Here is a 15,597-nt window from a genome sequence, read left to right as displayed (position 1 = left end):
ATTTTAAAAGATTAAAGTCACAATGTGTGTGACAAACACCTAGAAACTGAAGTGAAATGTAAGACAGACTAAATGAACCTAAATCCAGGAAGGGATGTATGTTAGCATGGTTAGACATAGTCACTAGAAACATCATTGTTTTATTTTTAATTTTAGAAAAAGAAATCTAACATTTATCAGTCTGCTATTTTTATAAATATGTTTATATAAAACAAGTTTTTTTCATTCTCAACATATAGAAAAATACAATTTAGATTTTTAAATTTATTTATTCAGTATAACCCCTAAATAGTGGACATCATTGGGACTGAGAAGTTTGTCCACTATTCAGGGTACTGGTACATGCTGGCAGCCATATTGTATTTTAACCTGGTCATTATAAAGTGAAGAATATGATGGATTATGAAAACACCAAATTTGCATTAGGAATGTGAAAATACCAAAAAGTATACATAGCATATGTAATTAAAAAAAAAAAAAAATATATATATATATATATATATATATATATATATATAGTAATACCAAACAGATTGTACAAGATATTTTAATTAAATAAAACATAAAAATTATGACAAAATGTAAATGTTGATTAATTATTGATTCATCAAAAACAACCTCATTAGAAGTAACAAAAAAGAAAAATGAAACTGTTATTATGAACAGAAAAATGGACAAAGGTCAGTTTAGGCAACGAGTGTTTGAATGTAGAGTTATAAAGGTGATTTGCTAGCCACTTCAAGGGGTAAGAAATGTATTCAGTATTTTTGCATTTATTATGTAATTTATGATCCAAGCAAATAATAAAAATCAATACACAATAAATCAATATATATTTGTCTACTTTGTAGTTATCAAGTAGGTGTATTCTTTCAAACATTTTTGCTTTTTTCAATAAATGATTTATTAAAAATTACTTTAGTCACTGCAAAACTACTAAGATCATAAATTTGTCATAAATGCCAGAATACTGAATATCTTCCTACCTTTTGAAATGGCTGGCAAATTGCTTTTGTAACATGATCTTTGAACTTTCACCAAATAAATGCTGTTGTCTTAACTTTAAAAATGTTTCATAGTACAGTGGTAATGAAAAAGAAAGAATGAATAACTTCAGAAAAGTTTATGGTTTCTTGGTACTGTAAACTTATTAAACTTCTGTCTTATTGTTGGAATTAACATTAATATGTATGATGGTAAGTGGTGATTGACAACTAGTCTTCTATAACAGATAAAGGATATTGTTTGGCTTTTTACAATCTGCCCTTCTGTATTCATATTTTAAGTGAGTCTTTATTCGATGCCTATGGTCAAAATTTGTCCTATAAAAGAGTATTTGAACTGATTTGTTGTTTTAGCTTTAAAATATTTCATACGTAATTAAGTCTTTCACAATATTGAAGGTGGGACTTTGTGTTTTCATAAGGAAGGTCATGGACAATGGCATCCATTATTTAGTGTGTTCATTATTTAGAGGTAAATGTTATAGATGTCTTATTTGAAGGGTCTGGGGATTGTAAAAATGTCCTTTAAGTAGAAGTGTCCTCAGGGTTCCTATGCACCTGGAAAATCAGGAATTTTCATTTAATGTTCAGAAAAAGTCATGGAAAGTTGGAATTTGCTTCCTTGGCTGCCTTGTTGATATTTTTTTGCTCACAATAAGGTAGACCAAGTGTAGCCATCTGCAGGCAGCAAGAAGTAATGTGGTATAATGCAACTTATGAAAAGGCATGCAGAATATTTTCAGAGCCTAAAATTTTTCCAAAAATTATTGTGCACAAAATAAAACCATAATTTATGAACCAAGCATTTACAACAATTAATAGTTATTATTACATAATTTGGAAAATTCAAATTAAATCATACCTTACATATCAGTAAGTATGCCTACCATACAATTTGCCATATAACACTAAGCTGATATGTTAACATAAATATTTTAGATTAAAAGAATGCTTTAATTAAGCTCATGTTTTCATCATCTTAGGATAGCATTTACAATTATAAACTTGATGCAATATGTTGATTAATTGAATTCAGTGCTATAAATGACTATTTTTATTTTTAGCACGGACAGTAATTAATGGACTTTTTGACATCCAAAAATACAAAATTTATTTATGACAATAACCTCAATGAATTTTTATAAGACTCAAAAATTTCAGTTAAGGATGAAATTCAAGTAATGAACACCAAAAAATATTGTAAAAATAATTTTCATATTATTGGAATTATTTTCTCACCATGACCATTTTGTCTAACTTCTAAAACACTCCTTAATATAATTTAACTTCAATAATGTAAGCTAAAGTTAATAGAAAAAATTATTTAAATTGTAAATGTATGTAATTCCATTAAAACATAATATAATATATAATATTACTTTTTGAAATTACAGTTCAATCCGATTTATAATGTCATCGGATATAACGACAACCCTAATATAACGTCAAATTTTTATCAGTCCCACGATTTTACTATACTAGATACCATTAAAAAAAACCCACTTGTAATGACATAAAACCGTATTTTAATATCCTATTTGAAGCACTCCCAAATTTTTTATTTGACAAAAAAAATACTACGTGTTCAGTCCTCGGGTTAGAGTTTACTTTTCTAGAACGACTGTGGGTGGTGCTCTTTCCACCTGACTTCGGTGGGGTGAAATTAGCCACTTTTAAATGACATGGCGATTGGTTATTACGTGCTCATTTTTAAATTACTTTATGCTAAATTATTAAATATTCTATTATTTTTAATATAACATATTATATCAAATAGTTTATAAAGAAATAATTGAATTATTTTTAATTGGCATACATTAATTTAACCTTTTGTTGCCTTTTGATTCAACATTATTCTCAAAACTGGAAGTTCCGTCATTATTGAAACTTAAGACAAATAGAAATTTCTTATAAAATGTAATTTTTGAAATTTTTAATTACATCGATGTAAATAAAGTTTATTTAAACATGTAGTTTGCATTTTTATACATAGGATAATAAATTATTACTATCATAATAAATACAGTATACTGTATTAACATTAGGAAATAATTTTATGGTGAAACATACGATGTAAAATTAGAATGGAGTTTATAATAGATTCTTAAACACACTTGGTATGTTTTATCGGACTGAAATTATGACCCTGCAGATAACGACACTCGGTTATAACATCAAAGAATTGCCGGGCCCATGGAGGACGTTATAAACAGGTTAAACTGTAGTTAAAATTTTAAAATATCACAAGTTGGGTTTGGATCATGGTAGTTAATACTGGCTTCCTTACATGCTTAGCCCCATCAGTATCTTAGTGGATAAAACACTGGTAGTTGGTTATAGGTTTGCATCTCACCAATGGGCTGGCTGGCCACATGAAGTTTCTCAGGTTTTCTAACACCTAAGTAGTCAGTTTCCTGTAGAAAGTCTTCCTGGGAGGCATCCCTCTTTGCAAGATTACCAAGTGTTGTGTTGCCTTCTCCTATAAATCTATCTATTCTGAGATACTTAACTGCTTTCTTTATTTGACATCATTGAAAGCATCATCTGAAAATACGGAAAATTTTTGCATAGTGTGTAGTGCTGAATAGTAGAAATTTTCATGTTCAGTGGTTGAGATAATTTGGATAGCAGATTTCTCAACAATGTGTGGTCCACAGATGCCTATGAGTCTGGCAAATATATTGACAGCAAACTATGCAAATTAGGTAAATGGCACATTAAAATTTATTAAACAGGTCTACCAGAAGGTAAAGTTTGGGAAACAGTAGGTTAATGCATGTCATTAGGATATTTGGTACTTAAAGACATGTAGTTCTTCCAGTTTTTCAAAAATTTTCTTTTACAATTTAAGTAAAGATGCATTGTTGATAATAAGAATATTAAAACTATTAGTGAAATGTTGACTTAATGTGTTGGGTGTGTATAATATAAATGTAAAGAATGCACAAGTGCTATTCATCAATTTTTATTTTTTGATACTATACCTAAAGACCAAGTTCATAAGCAGTTCTTTGAACTTTGCAAACAACATCAAATGAACCTGCAACCTCTGCTTGCTGTGTGATGCACTTTACAATTATGCCACTTGGACCCTGAGCAAATCTTCACTTCCAGAAATATATTAATTTAGATATAACCTTACTTGGTTAAACACGGCACTGGCTGGGGACGACTCTTATGTCCACGGCCTAAGAACATCTTAACAACGGCACTCAGCCAGCTAATGTATTACCCGGCGAGGTGTGTGTGTGTGTATATGTATATATATATATATATATATATATATATAATGTGTGTGTGTGTGTGTTATGGACCAAGTGATTAATACAGGCATTATGAATAATGAGAAACAAAATTGGGCATTGTAATAAATTTCAGGTATTTTAACATAATTTATCAAATTGATTGGTCTTTATGAATACTGCTGTAACCTAGTCAGGAAAAGTGATAATAATACATTGAGGAGTGATCATTCAGCATACACTAGCCAATCAGCACTCGTATCTAAATTGTGTGTGCATATTGCATTTAAAATTATGTAATTCCAAATGACATCAAAATCTTAATTGCTCAAATAAATAAACTAAAAAAATTTAATTTTTTATATAATTTATACCAAAAATGAAATTCCAGAAGTTTCCTGTAAGTTGGTTTTTCATTAATATTAATTTATTTCGTAGAATTTTACTTATATGCACTGTCATGGCGGCAGTTGCAACTGTTTGTGCTCCCGATTGTTTAATGTCACTAGTTATTGATTCAAGGTAGTTCTTGAACACACGTATCAATAACTAGTGACGTTAAACAATCTGCGGCCTGCCAGTGGCTCCCCTCTGGGAGGAGTCCGTCAGGAGCACGAACAGTTGCAACTGCCGCCATGACGGTGCACATGGATAAAATTCTACCAATTAAGTTAATATTAACGAAATCAACTTACAGGAAACTTCTGGAATTTCATTTTTGGTATAAATTATATAAAAAATTAAATTTTTTTAGTTTATTTATTCAAGCAATTAAGATTTTGATGACATTTGGAATTACATAATTTTTTTTTTTTCTTTGTAGCATTTGGTGGCAAATCTAATAGATGCAATGTTGCAGCAGCGTTGACTATAGCCTTGGCGTCCAGTAAAATTAAAATGTCGCACAAGATTAACTACTGGTCGCATAAATTTAAAATTCGGTACTAAACGCAATATGCACGTGCAACTCAGATGCGAGTGCTGATTGGCTAGCGTATGTCGGATGATCACTCCTTAATGTATTATTACTTTGCCTGACTAGGTGATAGCAGTATTCATAATGACTGGTCAATCTGATGAATTAATCAATATTTATCACACTGCGTTCCCATTTTAGTCATTATTCCGGGCATTATGAATAATGTCCAATTAATCACTCGGTCCATAACATATATAATTAATAAACATCATGAAGCCCGATGAGTATGTATTGAGTTAATTTTAATTTTTACATCAAAATATAAATAAAATATATTTTGATGTAAATACTGTCAGCCAAACTTTAATTTTTATATTTTTTTTTTTTTTTTACAATTTTAGATTTAATAAGTAAATCTTATTACACATAAGACTTACAATCTTTCAATTCAATAGAATAATAATTTAAAATCACTCAAAATCAGACCTTATAAATTATAATCATTTTGTGTATTTTTTAAATTTTGTTTAATGTTTGTACAGTTACTACAGACATTTACTTCTTTTACTGATAGCACAGATTAATTTTAAAAACTAATATTGATTGTTTATGTGAAGAATTATAAAATGCAATGGAGAGGAGGAGGAGAGTATTGCAAAATGCTAGGGATCAAACTAAGTCCCAAGTATAATATACAGCGATATCAATTTCCATTTGTAAATTTTAACACAGCTGTATTAATTATGCAGTATTAATTATGAATTTTAGAGAAAAGTCTGTAATACTCTTAATTATCTAACATTGATTAAAAATTTTTAAAATATCTTAACACTCTACCAATCTCACAATTACCATTTACACTCTCAGTTTGATGGCAGGTGCTAATGAACTGTTAAAAAAAAAAAAAGATAAATACAGTCAAACCTGTTTTTATGCGGTCTTTTTTTGTGTGATTTTTTTTTTGTGCGGTATAGTTGGCGACTAGTCTCGTTCGATTTGTCATGTCTCACGTTGACTTATTATAGTAATATTATTGCATGAATATGCGAAAAATGAAATAATTTATTTTTTAAGTCAACAAAACACCACCTGGACAAAAATATGTAAAACAGACGATAGACGAGACGATGCAGTCAAGTGCTGACATCTGTTGTCAATAAATTCTATTTCGTACGGTTTTGAGTTATTTTCTACGTGAGACTTTTTTTATGTGGTCCCTATTGACCGCATAAAAACAGGTTTGACTGTAATACCATTTTAAATTGACATTATTTATCTTTTCTTAATTTTTATAATTTCGATTATGTAAAAAAATAATTTCTGTTTTTTTTTTTCCCCCAGTTTATTAATATTTTATAAAGTTCAGGAAATTTATTAGGAGATAAATTTAATAAATTTATACTTTTGTACATGGATTATACAGGATTTGTTAAGGAATAATAAATAATGGCATTTTATTTTTTCAAAGCCATATAATTTATGGTTGTGGCTTTGAAAAAAATAAACTATTTTAATTTAATAAAACATTTTATTTTTAATTTTAATTATTCAGCAGTTATAAAAATTATGTAGCTGTTATTTAGGAAAAATAACTCATTAAAAAATCAAAGAAGCAATAGCATATTTGCATAATATGCTGTTTTATTTCATCAACATGCTATACCGTAAAGGATGTGAGGGTCAGAGAATTTGTACAAAGTTGGTCAGGGAAAGTCATTGAATTTAAATCAAAAATTTGAATAGGAACCCTGTGTTTGCTATTCGGGAGTGTCTATTAATGGAGGTTTCGTTATATATTGAAAAATAAATTTATATGAGTGAATGAAGATATTTTAACAGCATACTTAGATTTTACATGAATTAATAAAATATTTAGAATAAAAAAATATTTAATTTAAATGTTTTCTAATAATCTTTTTCTAATTTTAAACTTTGTCTAAATTTCAAGAAAATGAATAAAATTTAAAATTTCTTCGTTCTTTTGAACAAATTAAAAATTCCCAACACATTTAATATTTAATCTTTTTATTTTAAGTAATTTATTCTAATTGTAGGAAATTGAGTATTTCATAAATATGCAAATTCAAATAAGTTGAATTTTGGAGTATTATATTTGTTATTAATAAATTTACTATAGATCATAGAACAACTTAACATGTCATTTAATAATTAATATTATATTTCTCTAGGGGACCTTTTAGTGTAGTACGTCGTTGCACACACAGAATTACAAGATTGCAATTTGCTGTAAAAATTGTTGATGTAGCAAAATTTACATCATGTCCTGGTCTTAGTACAGAAGGTAAGATATTTTTAAATTATAGTAAAAGTCATTTTTAAATATCATACATATTAATATAAAAATGTGTTTATAATAATAATTATAGTTTATCCATAACATATCTGACTACAATATGAAGCAACTAACTGTTGATTTTGAACTCATTGGCAGAAAATGATTGATAGCAAATAAATACCAAATATAGTTGAACTCAGTTATAATGTGATTGAATGGACTAGCAACTTTTTGTCATTATAACCAAGTGTTGCTTTACAAGAGTCCTAATTTCAGTATAATTATAAAGGTGTCAAGTGTGTTTAAGAAAGTTTTATAAAATGTATTCTAATCTAACATTTATATATTATTGTACATATAAAAGTGAAAACTAAATGTTTAAAAAACTTTTAATTTGGTTACAAATTGGATAAACATTTGCTCTGCTTTGTCACTACAATGACAATGAAAAAAAATTTATTTATTCAATTCTTCAAGTAAATAATTTAATGCTGAAAGACAGTATATTACTTCTGTAAAAATGCTTTTATAATTAAAAAATAATAATTAAAAAATCTCTGATGTACTTGTGCATAAATGAGCTTGTAGAAAAAACATTCAGTACTGATGACAGATAATTAATGAATCTTGTTCTCATGTGCTTTTATAAATTGTATTAGGTATAACTTAGTTATAGAACTTAACTGTCAGATCACATTTTTGAATTATTTGAAATGTTTGTTGAATAATAGAAATGAAATGTATTATTACCAGTTTCGTTTCTGAAGTTTTTTTCAACTTTGAGTAAAGAAAAAATAATTGGGATCAGAAAATAGTGTGATTATGGAAATTATGGCAGTTTCAACTTTAGAAACAGTTTGTGTCAGAACTGAAATCGAAAAAATTTTTCAATTTCCAAAAGTATATGATTTCTTCTGTTTTCTGAATTTGAGAAATTGTTAAAATGTATTCAAGCTTATAATGATTATTTAGAAAAATATGATATAAAGATATTATTAAATAACATATTTTAATTTTTTTTGCCCATTCCTAGAATTTTTTGAACACATCTTGTATTTTAAACTTTAAGAATTTATAATATAAATTATATTTTATTTTTACAGATTTAAAAAGAGAAGCAACCATATGTCATATGTTAAAACATCCCCATATTGTTGAATTACTAGAAACTTATAGTTCTGAAGGAATGCTATATATGGTATTTGAATAGTAAGTTCATTTTAAATGAATATCTTTATATATATAAAATACTTAGCTTAAAATTGTGGGACACTTTTTCCATTGTGAAAAAACAAAAAATAGAAATGGTGGCACAAGGGAGTATGGCAAAGAAGCAAAGCAAGGAAGGTTAAGTTGATTGAAATAGTTGAGTGAAGTTGAGGGGAGAGGGAAGCAAATGTGGATGAGAGTGTTGGTCCACCCTCCATGTGGGAGGTTGAGCAAAATAAGTGAAGCAAGTGGAAGTTGGGCTGTGGCAATTGGTCCCATGTGGGATTAAATTGTCAAGAAAAATTTTTTATAAATAATTTATATTGGGAATAAATAGACAAAGTCCATGAGATGAGAGAGTTAAGCAAACCATGTAACTATGGAATTGAAATATTTTTCTGTGGGACATTGGAAAAATTGTGATGTTTAACTGATTCAAAAAAAAACGTTTTGCTCTAGAATTTTAAAGTTGTTCTATGTTCAGTTTTGATGGAGAAAATCTAGAAGTTTTTTAAATATAATTTGAATAAAAACTGTTTTTCCAATTAATGAGTGTGGAGATGGATTTCCAAGTAGATTTCCAGGTGAATGTTGTTTGTTACAGAATCATTTATTCATTCAGTATTCATACAGACAGATACAAAAAGTTCAATAATAGGTGTACCTATTATTAAACTTTTTGTTTTGAATAGTCTGTACTGGGAAAAAGTGACAAATGTGAGTGGGCAAGTGACTAGGACTGGATACAGTGGCCAGGAGACAAAACCCCCTAGTGTGTTTATATATATGAACAACATGATTGATATGTATTATGTCAATAATAATTCTCTAAATAAATAAATCATGTTGCAATCATATGAGATGCTTTAAAACAATGTTTAGGAAAATTCCAGTAACATCCATTTTTTAAAAGTTAACAAATTTTTAAATGTTTTGAATCTGTTCAATTAGAATTCATTATATTTTTTCTTGTTTTAATTTCCTGAAAAAGAATATATTTATTGAAAGTATTAATATAGCATAAATATTTTAGTTTTTAAAAATTTGCTTTTAAATAAAAGTAATTATATTTTAAAATAGTAAAACATTATTCTATCATTGTCATTTTTATTTCTTTAAACTTAAGAATTGTTTTTTTGCTTTTCATAATTAATATTACTCTGAATTAATACATTATTTGATTATTTTTAGTATGGAAGGTGCTGATTTATGCTTTGAAATTGTAAAACGAGCAACTGCAGGTTTTGTTTACAGTGAATCTGTTGCCAGGTGAGTTTAAAATGTATTTTTTTCTTAGGTTTTTTTAAAATAAATTTTAGACTTAATCTGTTGTTACTACTTTAGTAATTTTATCAGAATTATAATTAAATTATTATTAGAAATAATATACAATTTAATTCCTAAAATAAAAATCAGTTTATATTATATTCTCTTTTGTATTTTGAGATGAATCTGATGCTGGAATTGAATTCTGAAAACATTTATCATCCAGATATCTAAAAGTGTTTTACTTTATTAGTTCTGGTCTCATTTAACAGATATAATGTAATTATAACCTCACATTATGAGATATTGACTAGTTTTGGAGATTTCAGTAATACTGTTTGTGTGATAGGTCTTTGTGGAAATATTTATTGAAAACTGGGTAAAACTTCTGCAATGCTTTCAAGAAAATAGAACTTAAAAACATGCAACAAACTGAGCAACAAAAAATTTTGTGGAATTTTCATCAAAGACTGTATGTATGGTTTATTGGCATTGTGTCCTTACTCATATTTGGTAGATCACTGGTTCACATCTTAATGAGTAGACTTTTGCTTTTCAAATTAAAATGATTTTTACATAAAATAATTGTAAATTATGAGTCTATATGCTTTTATTGTTTATGAAAAAAGTGCATTTTCTCTTCTATGAAAATTTATTTTTAGCATTGTTTTCTATTAAATGGCATTGTTATCTGTTAAATAGACACCATGTATAAGATTTTGTAATTTACAATTATTTTATGTAAAAATTGCATTAATTTGAAAAAGTCTATTCATCAATATGCAAACTCTGATCTTGCAATTACAGTAAGAGTAAGGACACACTGCCAAGCAACGACAAAGACTTTGATAAAGTCTTCATAAAAATTTTTTAAGCTGCTCAGAATTTTTTAAGTTTTATATTCTTGAAAGCATTCAAGGAGTTTATCTCATTGCTTAATAAATATTTAACAAGATGTATCACACAAACAGTATTATTGAAATCTCCAAGGACCACATCATAACGCTCCCTTGCCAAATATTTTTGAACAGAATAAGATTCAAATTTGGAAGAAGTTCTTATATACTTATTAAATGAATAAATTAAAATTTCCATTTGCAGTTTGGCAGAATGATTGTATTATATACTTAAAACCTCAGTTTATTCTTTTATATTGTTAATGAATGAGGAAAATCATTAAATTTATTAAAAAGGTTTGGTATGTATTATATTTATATTGTCATTTAATGTATTCAATATAAAATTTTTCTACTTTATAGAAAATTTTGTATTGGAATATACTAATATAAAAATATAATATCTTTAAAAAACAAATAATTTGACTGAATTAGTTATTCTTTACAAGCACTCATTCTTAAGGAGAAATGTTAAAATAATTTCCTGTTTTGTTATTTACATTTATCTGAGAAATAATCCAAATTATCAACTGTGATAATTTGCATGATGTAATGCCTTTTATAATTATTGGTTATTGAAATTTTATTTTACAGTTATTCATTGTTATTTATAATGTGCAGAAATTTGAAATGGTCACTTTAATGTCTAAATTTTGTGAAGTATTTGTAATTTTTGACAAGTATTTGTATTTACAATGAAAGCATTCAATTTAATTTTATTTTTATAAAATTAAGTACATTCAAATAGTTTAGTACATTTTTCTCTTAGATATCAATATTAATAAAGCAGTATTTATTTAATCTTCTTGATCATTTATTTAATTTGTAATTCTGAATTATTCTGAAATACTGTGAAGAATGGTATCTGCTTTCAATTTTTATGTTTATAAAATTTGTTAGAATGATGATCAAAATGTAGAATGATTTCAATAATTAATCTGATTAGTGAATGATTCTTGCATTTTAACATTTTTTCATTGATGGGGTTAATTATTTATGAAAAGTAATGACATATGTTTTTCACTAGAATATTCTTCTAGTGAATATTCTTCTATTTATCATCCAGATATCTAAAAGTGTTTTACTTTATATCTGTTAAATGAGACCAGAACTAATAATGTAATTATAACCTCACATTATGAGATATTGACTAGTTTTGGAGATTTCAGTAATACTGTTTGTGTGATAGGTCTTTCCTGTTGATGTCATTTCCTATGATATTTCTAAATATTTCATATTATACATTGAAAGTGCAATTATTTTAAAATTTTATAATTAATTCACAATGAGACATTTACTGTATTTACTTGCATATAAGATGAAGTTTTTATTCATTTTTTGCTGCTTCAAAAATCTAGGTTGTCCTATATATGCAAGTGAAGGATTCTTTGCATTTTTGCAATAATTTTTGTAAACCATGTATTTGCATTTTTTACCAGATGCTCACTCTCGTGTTTAAAAAACATAAGTATTTTATCTGGGTCGTTTGAATTGTTCTTGTGTATTGTCAGGAATAAACATTAATAGCAACAGGAAAAGCAAAGCTTTTGAATTGAATTCCAAATTGAAATTCCAAAATCATATGGGAGCCTGTTATAATTTTTAATCCTGTTATAAAGTTTTAATTCATTCTCATGTGAAAACATATGATTATTCGGAAATCAGAATTTGGAGAAACTCATAAATGTAATCGACGGAGAGTGGATTAGACTGTTAAGAATTGGCAAAAAAGGTTCCCAATTATCCAGCTTTACGTGAACAAATTATGTTGTCGATTTTACAAGATTTTTCCTTGAAGTTTAAAATGCCAGTAATTTTTGTGGGACAATGTGTGCATTTACAGGCATTTGATATTTTGTGATTAAACAAAATAAAATTAGAATTGTATTAATAAATCTAACTTTCTTTATTTTGATCTTTAAAGTCACACCTTGTTCTATATGCAAGTAAATATGGTTTTATAGGATTATGGTTTTTGTAATTGTGAGAAAAATTAAAAAGTTAGCTTTTTTTGTTTATATATATATATATATATATATATGATGTTTATTACTTTACTAAAAATAAGTATGTATGATGTATATATAGGGTAGATGTACCAGTTTTGGCCAGTGTAGTACCAGTTCTGGCCAGAAAATCAAATTTAACTTAAAAATATAATCACAAATGAAACAAACTTTTATTGTTAACTGTGTGAACAGTTAACAATAAAAGTTTGTTTCATTGGACAGATTTGAATATGTGGTGATTATATTTTTAAGTTAAATTTGTTTTCTGGCCAGAACTGGTACACTGGCCAAAATTGGTACATCTACCCTATACACACATTATACATACATACTTTTAGTAAAGTAATAAACTGTGTTAAAAATGCAAATAATTAAACATTTGTTTTTGCTAAGCTTGCCAGAATTAGCTAATTTTTTTTTTAAATCTTAATTTTTCAAAAATGTTGAACAGTGCTGGGGAGTTGACTTTTTTCTGACTCCAGCTCCTTAGTATTAATATATACAGGGTGTACATAAAAGAATATAGCAGTTTTAAAAGTGTTTAATTGCACTTTAAAGTTAACGAACAATAACAAACCAAATGTGAAAAGAAAGTAACATCTCCGGTTTACCTTATAAGTGTTCAATGGGAGCTCCATTTGTCATGCAACACACATTCAACCTATAGGCTAATTCCTCCCATACCTTAACCAGCATTTCTTGAGTGATAGTAGCAATAGCTTCTTCAATCCTGTGTCTCAACTTGGACAGGTTAGTAGGCAGTGGGGGCATGCAGACTTGGTCTTTTACAAAATTCCAAAGAAAAAATTTCAGGGGAGGAGATCTTTGAGGCCACATGAGATAAGCCCCGTCATCGGGTCCATAGCGACCAATCCAGCGGTCAGTGACAACCTATAACTAAAACTGTTTTCTTTGCTCTTTCCTTCTAGTCTATACCAACTTTGTACACCTAATGTGATACTATAACAAATTCAAACTGCTATATTCTTTTATGTACACCCTGTATTATTCATCACCAACATGATATTCATTAGTCTGATTTACTAATTAGCAAGGCATTAGTAAATCAGTATTGTAGCTATGGTTTTTTACTTTATTAAATGACGAAAAAATTATAAAAATTTTTAATGCCTTGTGTATGGAAATAACCTAATCAAGTTTCAAAATTTTAAGTTTATCCAGTCCTGAGATATACTGAATATATACTTAAATAATAGTTGATCCCATGTAAAAGTTGACCCCCTATTTTTGGCCAAAAATCTGGAATTTTAAATAGATTTCATGTAAAAGTTGACCCTAGTATTTCACTGACAACAGGTGAACATTTACCAGAATTTTTTTCATTGAGAACAAACATGAAAATTAAATATAAAAATTCATGTAATTCTAGTTTCATATTTTTGAAAAACCTATTACAGAAAATGGACTGATTTTTTTTTTCTGCAACTTTTACCATCACACCTGGAAATTGATTAGAATTTAAATTTATTTTTAAAGTCATACTTTGATCCCCTTAGCATGATAAATTACTGTATTGTTTCCTAGCTAGAAGAATAACCTGCGTTATTAAAAAATGAATAGCTCCATCTTGTAAAGAAATCACTTTATAGTTTTATTTTAACATTGATAAAAAAGAAGTTTGCTTTTTTATTGAAAATGGGGCCCCTAAGTTGAGGATCATTTTCTATAGGAATCTGAATCTGTAATATTACCGTAATTCATTGTGGTTTTGTGTAAAGGTCAGTTGGGCTTCTGTTTCTGATTTAGTACTTTGAATTTTAGCTTGAATTTCAGCCCTTCAAAAGTAGCGTCCATGTAATAGTTGACCCCATAAATTTGACCTAAAAAATGATTTAAAAAGTTTGACTTTTACATGAGTATATACAGTAATGCAAAATAGACACAATGCTCACACACTCACTGGAGGAGTTTTTTAATTTTGGGCTTATGGAATATCAAAATGTCAAAAAATTAAAGGGGGTTAAAATTTGACTGATCACCATACTTTCCTCAAGTTATGTTCTATAACAACTGGGAAAGTAAAAATAATTATGAAATAGTTGAGGAGTCAGATTTGGCAAATACTTTTGCCAACACTGACTCTAACATCGACTTCTCAGCCCTGATTCTGAATTATTATGCTAATCATTAGTTGTTTGTTAATTTATTACCTTCTATAAATTACAAACTAGTTTTTCTTTACTTATTAACTTAACAGAATATTTCATGTGATATTAATTTGGCAATAATTATAAACTTGAATGTTATCAATGTCAAATTGATATGATAGTATATACTTATTAAATGAAATTATTGAATTTCTAATGAATTTAACAATTATTTTTTAATTTCAATATTTTCAGATTTTAATATAATTTTTCTTTTTTAAGTGATTGTTTTAGATAAATAAATTTTTTTGACAGAAAAATTAATTTTAAATTTTTTATATGGTCAGTCATTATATGAAACAGATATTTGATGCTGTACGTTATTGCCATGACAACGACATTATACATAGAGATATTAAACCTCATTGTATATTATTATCAACAAAAGAAAACTCTGCTCCTGTAAAGCTAGGTGGATTTGGTGCTGCTATTCAGTTAACAAGTGAATATGTTACAGATGGAGGTAATTTGATTATAAATAGAATAAGTTATCATTTTTAACTTTTAAATTCAAAATACTAAGATTTTACACTAATTAATAGATACTAATGAATTATGATTGTGTTAAATGTAAAAAACAAAAATATA

The 15,597-nt window shown here is 27.4% G+C and overlaps 1 protein-coding gene across 6 annotated transcripts in view; it reads left to right on the top strand.

The window, feature by feature from the left end:
- The window catches only part of LOC136989043 (peripheral plasma membrane protein CASK-like), a 262,489-nt gene that overhangs the window by 11,354 nt on the left and 235,538 nt on the right, over positions 1-15,597 (top strand). For all 6 annotated transcript variants that reach the window (XM_067287110.1, XM_067287109.1, XM_067287105.1 and 3 more), the window contains exons 2-5: positions 7,355-7,467; positions 8,565-8,670; positions 9,862-9,939; positions 15,297-15,472. In XM_067287110.1, coding sequence (XP_067143211.1) covers positions 7,355-7,467; positions 8,565-8,670; positions 9,862-9,939; positions 15,297-15,472 — 473 coding nt within the window. The remainder of the gene's footprint in view (positions 1-7,354; positions 7,468-8,564; positions 8,671-9,861; positions 9,940-15,296; positions 15,473-15,597) is intronic.

This window comes from Centruroides vittatus, unplaced genomic scaffold (assembly GCF_030686945.1).
Source record: "Centruroides vittatus isolate TY-2023 unplaced genomic scaffold, ASM3068694v2 scaffold_435, whole genome shotgun sequence".
In the NCBI taxonomy this organism is placed as follows: domain Eukaryota; kingdom Metazoa; phylum Arthropoda; class Arachnida; order Scorpiones; family Buthidae; genus Centruroides; species Centruroides vittatus.
Note: the sequence above shows the minus strand (reverse complement) of the source record. Positions and strands in the feature narration are given on the sequence as shown.